General features: G+C 41.5%; 1 protein-coding gene across 2 annotated transcripts in view; it reads right to left on the bottom strand.

Moving 5' to 3' along the window:
• znf536 (zinc finger protein 536) overlaps positions 1 to 15,423 on the bottom strand; it is a 207,483-nt gene that overhangs the window by 51,567 nt on the left and 140,493 nt on the right. For both annotated transcript variants that reach the window (XM_008279351.1, XM_008279352.1), the window contains exon 6: positions 4,655 to 4,813. In XM_008279351.1, coding sequence (XP_008277573.1) covers positions 4,655 to 4,813 — 159 coding nt within the window. The remainder of the gene's footprint in view (positions 1 to 4,654; positions 4,814 to 15,423) is intronic.

Below are 15,423 nucleotides of genomic sequence, written 5' to 3'. Positions count from 1 at the left end.
TGAGCCTGTGTGTGTATATGTGTGTGTGTGTGTGTGTGTGTTTGTGTCTTAGAGGGCCATTTGGACTGGCTAAGACATCTGCTCCATCATACGTCAGGGGCCTGGTGTGACATCTGGGGAATATACTGTATCCTGCCTTGCAACATTACACACAATTTACTGCTAAAGGTCATTATGTACCCGTTAATCCACTTTTAATTGATATCAGTGCAAACAGCACAACCTCCCAGCCACATGACAGATCACTGCCGCCACAAAACCAGGAAATTGCTATATGGGAGTTAAAAATAGAATGGTAAACTTTTCGCTGTGGTCTGTCTTCACTTTGTTGAACTACTGTGGACATTTTGACCCGGACAAACAGCGACTGGTAGTTGGATGAGGACTGCACCACTGCGACTTTCTTAGCTGGGAGTTGACAACTAGAACACATAAACATCTAAGTGACACCTTTGTGGCTATAAATCATCCTTCTCCTGATTGCCGTACTGAGATCTGCGCCTCCGCAGTATGTTTGCACTTTATGTTGCATGTAGGGATTTCATCTGGCTTTGTGTGAATTGTGACAGCGCCATAGAAACAATTAAAGATAAATACTCCAGACCTGTACAGAGGGGCTGTTAAAATGGCTTAATAGATATGACATACTGGAAGATGAATTTGTATTTGGCTGGAAGGATGGAAATAAATCTCAAAAACACTGGCTGGGGTGTTAGAGAGCCTGAATAACAGAGGAAGCTGTTTAAAGCATATCTGCTTAAGTAAGTGAGTAGCAGTGACTTGAGCATGCCCCTAGTACTGCCTGGGTTAACAGTTCAATCACAATAGAAGGAAAAGTGACACCATATATGCTTTTTTAAACTAAAACAGTCAGGTACTGTATTTTTATTTATTTTATTGTTTTTAAATGTTACTCAAAACAGCAAACAGTACATTTGTTTCAGACTTTTTTTTTTTTAGCTGTGAAATAATCCCCATGTGGTGCTCCAGTACGTATTTGCAGCACTGATGATATACCAATAAGATTTAATAAAAATATATTACAGTGAGTGTGTCACACAGTACAGCAGTTTATCTCAATTATATACTTTTAATAATTTTTGGACAACAATAGAGCTTAATGGTACGGAGGAATAAGATACATCGGGTTATATTGTTTGTTTAAAGCATCAATTAATTGTTGGTCTTTTTATAGGAATAGATGCACGTCTAATATCGCCACACTATCATTTAATAAGAAGTTAGTGGTGAATAGACAATGCTGCTAATCCTGTCAGGACAGTTCAATTGCCATAGAAGTGAAATCACACCATAAATGTATAGTATAAGCAATCTTAAAATGAACACTGTGACTGTATTGCAGAAACTGTGAGGAAGAAACAGGTAGTGGAGAAGAAAAAAATAGGAAATGCACTGGAAAAATGTTTCTGGAGACAGATAGTAGAAGATAGGAGCAAAAGGAAGAAGGGGGGGCCCAAAGGAGTGAGAGGAATGGAGAGGGAGATCACAGGTCCCTCTTGATTCATCCTGATTACAAGGTTAGGTTAAGGTTAAGTGACATGGGCAAGTCCTGCCTCTCCTCTTTCCCTTTCTCCCTCTCTTTGTCTCCCTCTCTCCTGATTTAAAGGTGAGCAGGGACTCTTATTGGTTATGCGGCCCTGCCTGAAGTTATGTGTGGCTATTGTCAAGAGCGAGGACCTTTTTATTTTTTACACACAGCTGCTTACTGCTAAATAGTGCCTTGTCCAGAAGGGGACAATCTGGGCCTCTAATTGCTGTCACTGAAGCCTAGATTCATTATGTGACTTTCCCATTAAAATGTGAGCATTAATTTGTATAATGAAATATCACCCTCTGCAGTGTGTTCATTAGCTCTGGCCCCACACTGTAGTGCCACAGCCGCACAATGTTAGCTACCTAGAAAACTGTGGTTAATTTTGCTAATGGATATTTTCCCACTCACTGTTCAAGAGGAAATTAATACTGTAACATTAGCTCTTTAACTTTTGGAGAAATTTAAATTCACTTCATTCCTTTCAAGCTGGTGTTAGTCGCTCATTAATCTCTGCGTTGCGTTGCACAATGCTGCCTCGACCGGCTTGGTAAGCAACTCCATTGTGTCACTCACATTACATTAGGATGAGAGAGAGCTCGGCTGTCATCAGTGAATTTCTCTGCATTGTCACCAGAGCACAGAGAGGATCTTTAGCCGCTGTAAAAGTCATCTTGTGGATGTAATCAGGATGTCACAGTGGAGCTGGTATGATTAGGTTATAGGAATGATTTAAAGGCCACATGTTGGGGATGCATCAAGTTTTTTTTTTTTTTTTCTTTCCTCCCCACGTGTAAAAGACTATGGTGAAGCTGTGCTTAGATAGGCCCACATCCAAAGATACATTCCTTTCCAAAAGACAACATCCTTACTCACTTTTGCTCCTTTTGAAGAGGCCTCCAGATAAAGCCTTTTTATTTTACTCTATTTTTTGAGATATGAAAGAACTAATAAAATAAAAAACTGCAAAATGTGCTGTGGATGAAATTAGATCAGCCTTCTAGTTGCCAAATGAGTTAACGCCAGGCCTGCGTTGAGGTCTCCACTTCCTCCATGTTAAAATATGGCCCTCATGGGTATCCTTAGTACTACTCAGCTCTCTCACCACCAGATAACAGATGCCCTCCAAAAAAACACCACCGGCTACTGTAGTGTTGCTGGGGATGGCCTAGCTGTGACCTGGATGTGCTATTTAACATAGAAAATCTTATTGTGAGTATGCACCAGATGTGTTAGAATGCTACAGAAGCTTTTCCTCTAATTTCATTCCAGATCCAAAGTACAATATGTGCCTTTTGTTGAGGAAAGCACGAGGGGCTTCACTTTGCCTTTTAAGTACACGGAGAAGGAAGAAAATAAAGGAAATGAGACAGAGAAGGAAAATGAGAAGAAAAGAAACCAGATTTATTTTTTTATTTTTTTTCTCAGCTGGAAGGGATTCCCCTCGTTCAGTTGAGAGTATTCTTGCCTTGACATCTCCACTGGCACTTAATAATTGCTTCCCTGTAAGGTATACAGAAGAAACTAACAAAAACATCAGGGCAGTTGGACTAAGTTTGAAAAACCAAGAGGTTGGAGGCACTACCTTGGGCTCTCTGAAACTCTGATGAGCATTTTTTACCATTTTCAGAGATTTTTTTGGGCAGTCCAGTAACCTTTGGTATATCTATACCAGATAATTAGAGAACAATGCCAATGTTGAGTACCACCAGAACAAGTAGAGTCCCCTTCATGTACTGAGGTGTAAAATGAAAGACAGAGTGGTGTGTTGCTGAACCAGCTTTATGTTTCATATATCACAAATATATTCTGTCCCAACAGTATTAAGTGTTTTTCACCACTTGGACGGCAAGGTGTCAACATATCACACTGTTTTTCCAGTTGGGAAGCACTAGTTCTCTTTGAGATGAACTGAGAGGTGGGCAGTTTCTAACTTTACACACAAGGCCCACCGACTATAACCAGGTGTCCTTGTTGTAAGGTGTCCTCTGCATAGTCTAATTGTGACTTTAACCTGGATAGTCAGTGGGGCGTTCATACCTTGCAGAGGGTTAGAACCCTGGCTACTGTCCACAGTCCACATCATTACTCTGACTGCAGACTCCCAGCAACAACCAGGGGACGGGTTATCACAGAACTGCCTGAGCGCTGATTGGTGAGATGTCAGAATCAGCATCGTCTTTATTGCCAACTATGTTTGGCCGGGTAGAGAGAGCACAGCTCAGAGGGTGAGGACGCTTGACTGAAAAAATAAAGCTAAATCTATTAGGCACACCATCTCACGCATATCCCTAAATTGTGGACAGGCCAGCTTTGTTTTGCCTTGAAAGTTATTGAGAGTTAGAGAGTGTGAAATTGCCCTCTGAGTGATGTCATTGGAGGACACTGAACCCTTGTTGTGTTAATTAGAGCTCAATGAAATGATGAGTAGGAAAAAAACAGAATAACAATGGCCTTAAGCCTAAATGAGGGACACTGTTAGGAAAACGCATATTCCTACTTGTGAATAGTTTTCTTAATTTGGCTTTATGTCAATTTGAAGAAAATGTGTTCCAATGCAACAGCTGATTAGACTGCACAGAAAATATCTCTAGGATTACATTTTGTGGAATAAACAAGATTATGACTTAGGTGAGAATTGCAGTATGTGTTACTGTTGAACTGGGATCACTGGGTTTTTATGGTACTGCTTAATTTCAGGACATTGTGATGCTGTGATTTAGAAACTGTGACCATCTGTGCACTTAATTTTGATGGAGGTACTTTGTACTGTAGGATTTTCTTTTTTCTTTCGTTCGTACTTTCTTTTTTTTTTCTTTTTCCTTTGGGGCTTTTTCAGGAACAAGTAATGCAGTATTCTCTTTTACAAAATTAATATGCAATCAATGAATCTTGCATCATATGCGTCATATCAGAGGCAGTTTGACTCCAATATCTGATTAGGCCAATATTCATAAACCAATATGTCAGTCTAACCCCAGAAGAAATGTCAGTACAAGTAGTAAAGTAAATTTTGCATGAAGTACAATAAATGTTTAATTGTGGAAGAAATGCAGTCTGTGCCAGGCACTTTGCTAGGGAAGTGACAGCGGATGTACTCACCTGTGTGTATTCGCAGATGGACTTTGAGATGATGGGAGGTGCGGAAGGACTTGCCACAGTACGGGCAATCCTTGGAGGATGTGCCTAGACACCGCTCACGATGCTGGGACAGAGGCGGCTGAATGCTCCCCGCTGCCTTCCCCAAGTCCTCCCCAACATCTGGAGCGTACACAGAGACATCACAAGGAGGGAGAGACAAATGGAAGGTGTGTTGAGTGTCACTTCAAACCAGCCCTCCACACATCACAACACAACACATTTTTTTTTCTTTGTCCTCTGTCTGTCTCTCATTGTCCCTCGGTTCCCTTGCTCAAATGTGCAAACGCCACACAAAGTCAAACACATCAAACGAGTTCACGGGCCACGCTATTTTCCTCCCTGACAGAACGCTGACAGTTCATAAGCTTTTCAGTTTCTTTAGAAACACCATGGTTCTGAGATACACCCCCCCCCTCCGCCCGCTTAACTCAAGCACGCACACCCTCAACACCACCACCTCCGCTGCCTTTCTCCTCCTGTTTTTCTTTTTTTATCCTTTGCTATCATCATCATTCCTATTACGCATATGCTGGATTGCAGTGAAAATTAACAATGCAAAATAAGACAGGCAGAAAGAAAGAAGAAGAAGAAAAAAAAAGAGAGAGTTAGATTTGGCTTTGTCAGCATCGCAGGATATCCTTGCATCTCCTGCGACCTGATTTTGACAGGTAGCTGTCAGAGATATGATAGGGTGATAACAGTTTTGACCCAGCCCTCCGCCACTTCCTCCGCACGCCAAAAAACGATGATGCACAGTTTAGTGCAACAGCAGTCTGTTATCAACACAATCACCTTCCGAATATGAATCTAAAGATGAGTGATGACAACCTGGGAATCTGTTGACAGCAGCATAATCTGAGGTGAGGGTGTCATCATCAGATTGTATACGCTGGCCTTGTTGTACTAATAGTTAAGAGCCTGTGATGTGCAGCATTTAAAGGCCCGCGGAACACAGTTAAGATCAAAACACGGGGAAAGAACTTGAAAGAAACAAACAAACAAAAAAAAAAAAAGGAATATACGACACATACTTTATGTGTCTTTGTATCTTGAAGCTGTAAACTTAAAATATCTGTACTAGTTCCAGTAACATTTGATGGCTGTCACTTTGCGGGAGGTTCAACATCAACCCACACAGCACGGAACTGTCATGACAGATTTACAGACTTCATAGCAAAGTAAAAGATTCTTTATTTCTTTCTTTTATTGTGGTTCTTTCTTTTATTTTCCAAGTGTCTTTATTTGTGGGACCGTTGCCACATGTGTGATATTTGTACTGGTAGGCAAAGGAGCTGGGCACTGTGAAAATTTCTGAATTTTGTGGTCACGAGCGACAGTATTTCTTTTTCAATGTTTAGCATGTCGGTATGTGCGCGACCCAAAGACGCACAAATATAGCTAAAAACGTTATTTATTTTCTAATCTGGGACATGATTTGGTATGCGTATAGGGAAAAGGGGAGGGGGGCCCAGAAAAGAAAGAAAAAAGAATCAAAATCGAGCAACCCACTTTGGCAACCGCGGCGCACAATAAGGAACATTTTTTAACAGTAGCCTAATCTTTTTCTTTTCTGACGCTCCCCACCCCATTCCACCCTCCTCTGTCGGGGGAGTCAAATAAGGTTTACAGAATGGAAAGACCCAAGTCAGCAAGTCCTCTTCCACACTGACACTAAACACACAACTCCATCTAGCAATGCTGCTATCAGGCTGAAGGCTATTTATCACAACTGAAACTGAAAGGCAACCTAAATGTAAATCTGTGACAATGCGCAGATACTAAATACCAGCTGCTTCTACTTGGGCTTGGCAACTGTATTGTTTAATTCTGTGTACTGTACTAGCAAGGAAAAAGAACGGGGGGTGAGGGGGGTGGTGGAGGTTTTTAAAAGCAGATGTGGATCTTGGTTCAAATCTTATATGGGGGGGCGTTCTACATGGTTGCCCATTATTTCCACCTTTACAGAAGCACACACTGGGAATTGTCTCCCCAAAATGTCAATTAAATGATAACTAATAAAATCTGTTGAGGAACCTGGGAATTTGAAAAGAAAGACGAAAAAAAAAAAGTCATTATATCTACCTAAATCCGCTTAAAAATAGCGAACATTTCAAGGAAATTTGACAATTACACTAAACACAAAATGATATGTAACATATCACAGGTAAAAAAAATAAAAAAATAAAAAAAAAAAATCCTGCATAATTTCAGTACTGTGTGAGCATGTCAACTGCACCCCCACCCGACTATTTTGCATTTTCATTTGAATGCATTTAAACATGTCCTGTGAATAGAAAATAATTAAATAAAAACAAATACAATTCCCCCAGTACTTGGTCCAGGACTGCACCATACTGTAGCCATAGTTGCCTCCTCATAAACATATTTTGAGTGGTCTACTGTACAGATCCCTTTTTGGCAATGATTCCCCGCATCGTGTAACAGACATTGGCCCACCTGCCCACCCCAGATGGGGCTAAAATTAAAAAATCCAAAACACAGATTAGAAGCAGGACAAACACCAGACCACACACACACACACTCACACACACACACACAAGCTATGCATATCTCTCTCTCTGTCACACACACACACACACACACAGACAGACATGTCCTTGTGTGTCAGGGTTAATAGTGCTCCTGTAAGAGGAAGACACACTACTGAGAGGATGAGTGTGAGCTCTCCTGGCATATAACAGCCCTTCAATAATAAATGGGCTTCACACATTTCAGACACACACACACGCACACACATAGTGCACACTACAAAGAAAGGTAAAACAGAACTTTGGGCGTGCTTCCTTGCTTTTCTCGTTGTGCGTGTATCGGCATGTGATGGGAGCGCGCACGTGAGCGAGTGCACGTCATTCCTAGACACTAGCTGAGTGTCCAGCATGCATGTCTTTAATCAGTTGACTGATCCGTAGCTTTAATGCGGCTGTTCCAATTACTGTAAAAGTCATCCTGCTCCATATAACCACAAATATTGACACTTTATTGCACAACACATTTATGACATTTTGAAGGTCACACCGTATATTAGGCATCATCGTTCACAGTGGGGTGCGCGATGTGGGGAGAGAGGCTCGAATCGCCTGTTGACATGCAGCCGTAACTATCCTCTGAGTATTGATTTTCGTTCCTTATTTTCCTTTTTTTTTATGCAAAGATTTGCTGTAGAAGACACAACATTAAGTGAAGACCAGTGACTATTACTGTTTCACTGCTCACAGCGCTATACAGCTAGGAAGCTCTCACATTGCTGTACTGACATTCTGAGTCATTTTCATGATGACAAATTAGTTAGATTTTGAATTAAAACAAAAAACAAGGGGCCCTTGGTCATCATTTTGCATAGTAAAACCATATCAACTAAAGGCCAGTGAAGGCCTAGGTGTATTTAAAATTAAACCAATTCATTAAAAGAAAAAGCAAAATCTAAAAATTAACATATTTCCAGATGTTTGTTCCCCTATAACTGAAAGAGGAAAACTTAGAAATATATCACAGGTAAGCGCAGCACTGTCGAGAAAAAAATCACATTGAATTTTTGATATTTTGTAAAAGATCAGTATTTACAAGCTATTGCACGTCTCTTGTCTAAATTTGTTGCGAGTGTCAGAGGTCCCCGCTGAGTTGACATGTTTTATTTCAGCCAAACCTTATTTTCTGGCATTAATCTCCTCAAACGATTATAATTCATATCAAGAATAAAATCACGAAGGAATATCTTTTAATTAAACATTCAAACCACTACTACTTCTTCTTTGCCAAATTCAACTCAAACATTCAAACAGTTTTTTTTTTTCTTTTTTATCTATTGTCTATGAACTCCTCTCTTGCCTCTACCCCAGGAAAAAACATGACAAACGCAGAACTGTGCCTGTGCTAGTACAAGAATATCACAGAGGGGGGAAAAAAAAGAGAAATACATGTATAATTCAGCTGTATCTGATCTGAGACCAGCTCCTCTCCCCTCTGCCTTTACTGGTGTCACGGCGGCGTAATGGAACATGCCAGAACAAAGGCTCTGAGATCAGATTGGAGCAGAGTTGAGCAGGCCATCTGGGAGGCAGGCTGAGTATCAGTCACTCTGCCTGCTGTCTGCTGCACTCACTCTCATATACACACACTTCCCCTCTGACTAACTGTGTACGAGAGTGCAAATGCGTGTGTAAGTGTTTGTGTGTGTAAGACACCTCACTCCCTTCTGACCGCACGTCACCAGAATGTTGCAACGGAGCGACCGATGCATCGCCACCGTGGGGATACGCCACCAAGGCAGCCTCGGCAACTGACTGACAAATATATAAATTGATAAGGATCTTTCTGCGTGTGTGTTTGTGTGTGTGTGTTTTTGTGTGTGTGTGTCAGTCTTCACGTGGGTACCCCTGGGATAGGGCATGCTGCCTACTCCTTTACAGCGACCACACCCAGTTTCCATTAATGGAAGACAAAAAAAAAGAAGGAAAAAGAAAGAGAGGAAAAAAAAAAAATCATCAACAACAACAGCAAAAAATAAACAGCAAAAGCGAATGATTGTGTGTGCATATATGGTGCCAGGGGTGCAGGTTGGTGGGCAGGGGGAGTTGCCAGTTCCTTAATGGTGCTCTTTCAATCACACTTTGCACTCTAAACGCTCTGTGGTTTTGATTAGTATGATATCACTTTCAGGAAATAAAACTAGGGGGGAAAAAGCACATCAGTCATAAAAACACAAGATGTTTTGCTTTTTGCTTGGCCATTATTCTAATGTGTCACGTGACTCCTGTCGAAGCCCATCGGCCTCTCCCTGTAGCCAAATAACTGATTGTGGAGAGTGTGTGCGTGTTTGTGCTTGCACGCTTGTGTGTGTGTGTGTGTGTGTGTGTGGGTTGGTGGGGTGGGGGGCAGAAACAGTTTGAAAGGGGGAAAGATATTAAGAGAGATTGGGTGAGAGGGAGGGTGGTAGGGGAAAGAGAGAAAGAGTAAAACGTGATGACATCATTTGAAAGGCATTAGGCTTTTAAAAATGCGCCCGGGGGGACTTGATTTCTTTACACCAGAGCAACACAACACCATCCGGCCTGATGCTTGCTTGCGCTCCCTCTCTCTCTTTCTCTCTCTCTCTCTCNCACACACACACACACACACACACACACACACCTCCCAACACCCCCTTCCCTTCACTCTTTTTTTGATTTGGACCATTGCCATCTTTGTGAACGTCTGGTTCATGCGAGTTAATCAATTTGAGGTTTAGTTACACTGCTGATGCTAGCATTCCAGCCACTGCTAGAACGTAATCTGAACTTGCAGAATTTATTAACCAAACACCAATTATCATTAAACACCACTGCATTATCCCCCTCCTTTTACTACCTGACAAGGACTACTAAATGAAATTTTAGATTAAAGTTATTTGGCCCATGATTTATGGGCAGTTCGAAAGTGCTAATGCAAGGCTCTCTTAATGTGCGGATGCTTTTTTTTAATTTTTATTTTATTTTTTCTTTCTTTCCCTCTTTTTTTTATTTTTTTTCCCCCCTATGGGAATACGTCAGGGATTTGAGAAGTCTCTGAGGTATTACAACAACCAGACCTAGATCAAGAAGAAGAACAAGACAAAAAAAGGATGGGGGCGACGAGAAAAGAGCAACTGTGCTCTAAATTTTATACAGCATCCTCACACTCATACTTGTTATTTTATTACTGACCCTACTGAGGAACAGAAATAAGACCAAAGCACAAGTAAATTATGAGAACATAAAAAAAAAAATAAAACCCTAAAAAAAAAAATCTAAATAAAGGAAATGCAAGCTTTTGTTTACCCCTGCAATGTTTGTAAGATTAAAACAGCAGCAGAATGTGTTACATATAAGGCGGTGGGGTAAACAGGGGCACCAGATGTTCTTTGATGTTAATAATGGCATTTATTATTAATATTAATTAGACCGCATTCAGCAATACATTTGGGCCATTTCCAAGTCAATTAAGCAAAATGGCATTCGGGAGATGTTGAAACGACATTTTAAGGCAGGTGTTCATTGGTCCCCTAATAAAACATTTTTGCAGCTCCTGAAAAACAACCCATTTTGAGGCAGATTTTATTTATTTTCTCTTTGTTTACTCTTCCTCAGTATTTTCTCTCTTCTGTTGTGAACGTTACAGTTGCAACTGTATCTCAAAAAACACATATTGAGGATCGTTTCTAGATTTACAATGCATTATCTAATTAAAATATACAGTATGTGGTTAATTTTGATAATGCACAAGTGGTGTCCGCACCCAAGCAAATTTGCTCACAGAGACTGAGGGGGGGCGGCGAAGGGGGTTAATCCACATATGAAACCATGATCACGACCCTCATGGTGAGAGTAAAAGGAATACTTTGAGGATTACCAACCGTGCTTTTTCCAAATGACTGCTTCACGCAGGGCGTAAATTCTTGAGACAAACCCAAACAAATTCACTTTTACCGCAAAATCTTTTTTTCTCCTTAATCTGCAAGGCCCGATCGACATACCTGAGCAAGCCAACACACACTTATACCAGGTCACAAGGTTCCTCGCTCTGTCGTTACCAGTAGATACCAGTTCTACCCAATCTAATTAGACAACACAAGCCAGAGGCCTCATACCAGGGGGTGTCTTTTCTATATAATCAAAATAATCCTTGGCTATAAGGATAAAAAAAAAAAAAAACACACCCGTTCTAAAGCTCTATTCAGTTTAATCTAGACCTCTGAATAGGGTCCTGCCACACCTCTCAGATTGTGTGTGTTTATGCCGGTGTGTGCGCTCAGCCCTGCTTTTGGCAGCAGGCCCTTTTTTTTTTCAAAGCTGGTAGAGGGAGCAGCCTTACAATGGTACATTAACAATCTGTGCGTTCATTTATCAGTGTGTGCGATTTGGACTCTCCGTTCATGGCGCACTGCACTTTTCATGGCTGAAAATTAATGAACAAGCCTCCCCTCGCAACAAACATGCACCTGTGCTGCAGAGATGCTAATCACAAACATTTATATTTATTAGTGAACACCCGCACTAAGACTAGAGTTGTGGAGGAGAGAGAAAAAAAAAAAAAAAAAAAAGAAAAGAAGAGAGAGGGAGAGGGAGAGAGGACAGGAGGAGGAGAGATAGTTCTCTTTTTCAATGTGGGTAATGAAAGGGTAGTGTTTTCTATTGTGCAGAATTGTGTTAAAGCTATTTGTCTGAAGCACTTTCTTGAATGATATGGGTACGGAGGTGCAGGATATCCATTCAGGGAGTGTGATCTTCACGCTGCGAAGATTATTTCTCCTAAACTATTAGGTGAAGGACATTGTGTGCTTATTCAAAACGCTCGCGAAATCTGTAAGAAACAGTGTCATTCCTGAAGGGGCCGAACCTTGAAGATGTTGAAGCGAGCCTTTACTGTTTAGCATGCTTTTTCGTTGCCCACTTTCTTCTCCATTCCTCTCGATCCAAACTCCCCACCTCCCCCAGCACCCACCCACCCCCCCCACCCCTTCCCAAACTGACAGAAGGTGGCTCTCTCCCTCAGTAAAGACTATGCCTCTGCCCGGCTAGGAGAAGAGGAATGGTGCCATAAGTTTCTCCCTGGCACTGGCCCACCTTTGTTTTCCCCCCTACTCAACTCTGTTTCAGGCTTCAAAGAGCATTGGAAAAAGACATACACACACAGAGATGCACACACATGCACATAGAAATGTCTGAGGGAGCACTGATGTCTCACTAACTTTATCATTCTAGCAGGGTGATCATAGCCCCGTTGAGAGGCTGTGGATGATGCTTGAGGGTCTATGAGTGTGTGTGTGTGTGTGTGTGTGAGAGAGAGAGAGTGTGTGTGCGCTTGTGTGCATTTATGTGTATGCGTTGTCCACCACTGTCTGCATGTATGCATGAGAGCACAAAAGGCAGATGGGGACAGAGGTAGGTGTCTTTTAGGACATGAAGACAAAAGCAATTACTAATGTGTTTGTCTGTGTGTTTGTGTGGACACACGCTTGCCAGAGTGTGTGTGTGCGTTTGTGTGTGTAATGCTATAATAATCAGGGTGTATATTCATCATGCCCCCTCTCAGTCTGTGTTGGCAGGAAGTGGTGTGGTTACCATTAGTGAAGGATGACTAGGTCGCTGTCTCTTTACCTGGGATACTGCTGGAAGTGCAGGGATAGAGAAAGGAAAGGACATGAAAGGAAAGGAGAGGAAAGGAAAGGAAAGGAAAGGAAAGGAAAGGAAAGGAAAGGAGAGGAAAGGAAAGGAGAGGAAAGGAAAGGAAAGGAAAGGAAAGGAAAGGAAAGGAAAGGAAAGGAAAAATAAATGGTGGAAAGATGTGATTGTGATGAAAATGGTGGATAAAGTAAACGACACAGAATGATGAAATAGAAACAAACAAACAAACAAAGAAACACCAGGGGGAAAAAAAAGATAGAAATAACGATTTAAAATGGAAACATGAGATAAATAGAATAAAAAGGAGCAAGAAGATAAAGGAAATTGATGATCGGACAGGTGAGTGCAATGTTTAGAAGTAGAGGGAAAGAGAAACAAGATTGAGACAAATGCAAAGACATTAGACACGATCGGTGTAAAGGTGTGAAGATGGAAAGGCAAGAAAGGGGAAAAATGGGCATGGCATGACAAACAGGAAAAGCCTAACAAAATTAAATTAAGTGGAGAGGCAAGGAAGAGAAGATATAACAACAATATCAGTAAAGGAAAGGAATTTTGAGGAAAAGGAAACAAGCAAAGGTGATTCTGTCAGTCACCTCAGCCTACTGTACACACAGTAAAGACTGCCACCTAAAGATGACAAGCACCCTGTTGCACTGTCTCTTTAACGCTGAATAAAGTAGAACTCCTCCCTAAGCCACCATTGATTTCCTATTCATTCCTGAGCATGCTAAATCAACAGCAAGCACAATAGGCCAATCATCAAACTGAGCTACAGTAGCACCACTTCTATCCCACCCTCAATCCATCTGGCACTGGTCAGAGTCTATACTGTACATGGCATCAATGCTCTGCACACCGCAGCCATTAGTGGCGTTATTCTCCATCAATGAAAATGAATCAATTAAGCCTCATTAAGGATGCATATTAAGGTGGAGTAATTATCTGGTGAGGAATGTACAGTGATCGATAGCTCGGGAGCATAAATGCGCACTTAAAGACATATATTACCACACGGGATGAACACTTTTAACAAGGTCTCTTTGGAAGGGGAGCTACGGTGGGTAAATCTGCTTCATGTCATGCATACATACTGTGGTGCGTGTTTGTGTGTGAGTCACCGAGAGTCACATAGTCTGGTCAGGCAATAAATCCAGAGACCAAGGACGTGTCCCGTTTTCCTTCTTCTATGAACTTGTCCAGTGTCTCAGAAAATGAAATAAAAAGATTTATACTGTAGCTGCAAACACCCTGTCAACGCACGTATGAATGTGTGTGTGTGTGTGTTTGTGTGTGGACACGAGACAATGACCACAAGAGATAGAGCCGCACTTTAAGAATAAATGAGAGGAAGGACCCAGTTGTTAGCAAGGGGAGGGGACTTTTTAAATGCTAGAGGCCTTCACCCACTGGCTACCCGCATACAAAACACACACACATTTGCATGCACAAAGTAACATGCACACACACAATCCCATGCATAACGCCTATTAAAGAGCACGCTCTGTCCCAGTCGCATAATTTTAATTTGTTATGAAGGTCATTGACAGCAAGTAATAATCACCATTGGGGATCTAACAATTTGCCATTTCGGAACATTGAGGCACTGATGACTCAACTATTAATAGACCGACGCCCCCCCCCACCGCCCCCATCCCACCCTCACCCCCTGCCTACATCCCCTGTGCTCTTAAATGACTAAAATCTATTTTATGATTTTTTAACACTTATACCACACACATGCTGCCTAAAAAAACCTAATATGATTTTATCCCATTCATCTCTTGTTATCTGTGGAGGGATATATGACATTTGGAGGCAAATTAATAGGAAGTTTAAAAGACAGCCACACAGAGGGCATCTCACGGTGAGACACTTGCATTAGAAACATTTAAAGCAAGACAACTTTTTAATTCTCCCTTTTAGCTTCTTACTTTATGCTTCTACAGACATGTCTTGTGCTGAGAAAACACCAGGGCTGCCTGTGCTGAGCTGATGAATTGTTAAGCATTTTTCCCCCTTTTTTACAAACAAACATGCAGAGAGACACAATGACAAGTTTTATTATAGACCAACTCATTTATTCTCTGCTCGAGCATCACCCAAGCCATTCAGACATATGTGTCTGGCATTTGTCGCCAAACAAATAAGTCCAAGCTTAAGCTATTTTTATCAAGTGCGAGAGCGTTTGTTCTTTTTAAGTGATCGTCAGTGTTTGGGGCGAATAGAATGGGAGTTGGAATCCTTTATCTTTCAGAGGCTCAACAACTCAAGACTAATTACAAATTAATCTGGATCTGGATATCTGCAATGAGAGGGCCCCAATAAGAACTTGTGGTGTGCTAAGAGGAACTAGTTGTTATATATTTATAGGGGAGCTCAACGCATGGAGAAGCAGAGGCAGGCCGGAGATGGAGGCGGCCAAAACCCAAAAGACAGAGTAGCACATAATTGCCTGCTTTTCTATATCCAAGCAGCCACATCAAGGCTGAGGATTGTGGATATTAATAATTGATCATTAGCTTGATAGGGCAGAGAGTGCTGAAGTTTTTAGTGGTGGAAGTTTGGTGT

This window comes from Stegastes partitus, unplaced genomic scaffold (assembly GCF_000690725.1).
Source record: "Stegastes partitus isolate 25-593 unplaced genomic scaffold, Stegastes_partitus-1.0.2 Scaffold156, whole genome shotgun sequence".
NCBI lineage: Eukaryota > Metazoa > Chordata > Actinopteri > Pomacentridae > Stegastes > Stegastes partitus.
The sequence above is the reverse complement of the archived record's forward strand: the minus strand, read 5'-3'. Positions and strand labels throughout refer to the sequence as shown.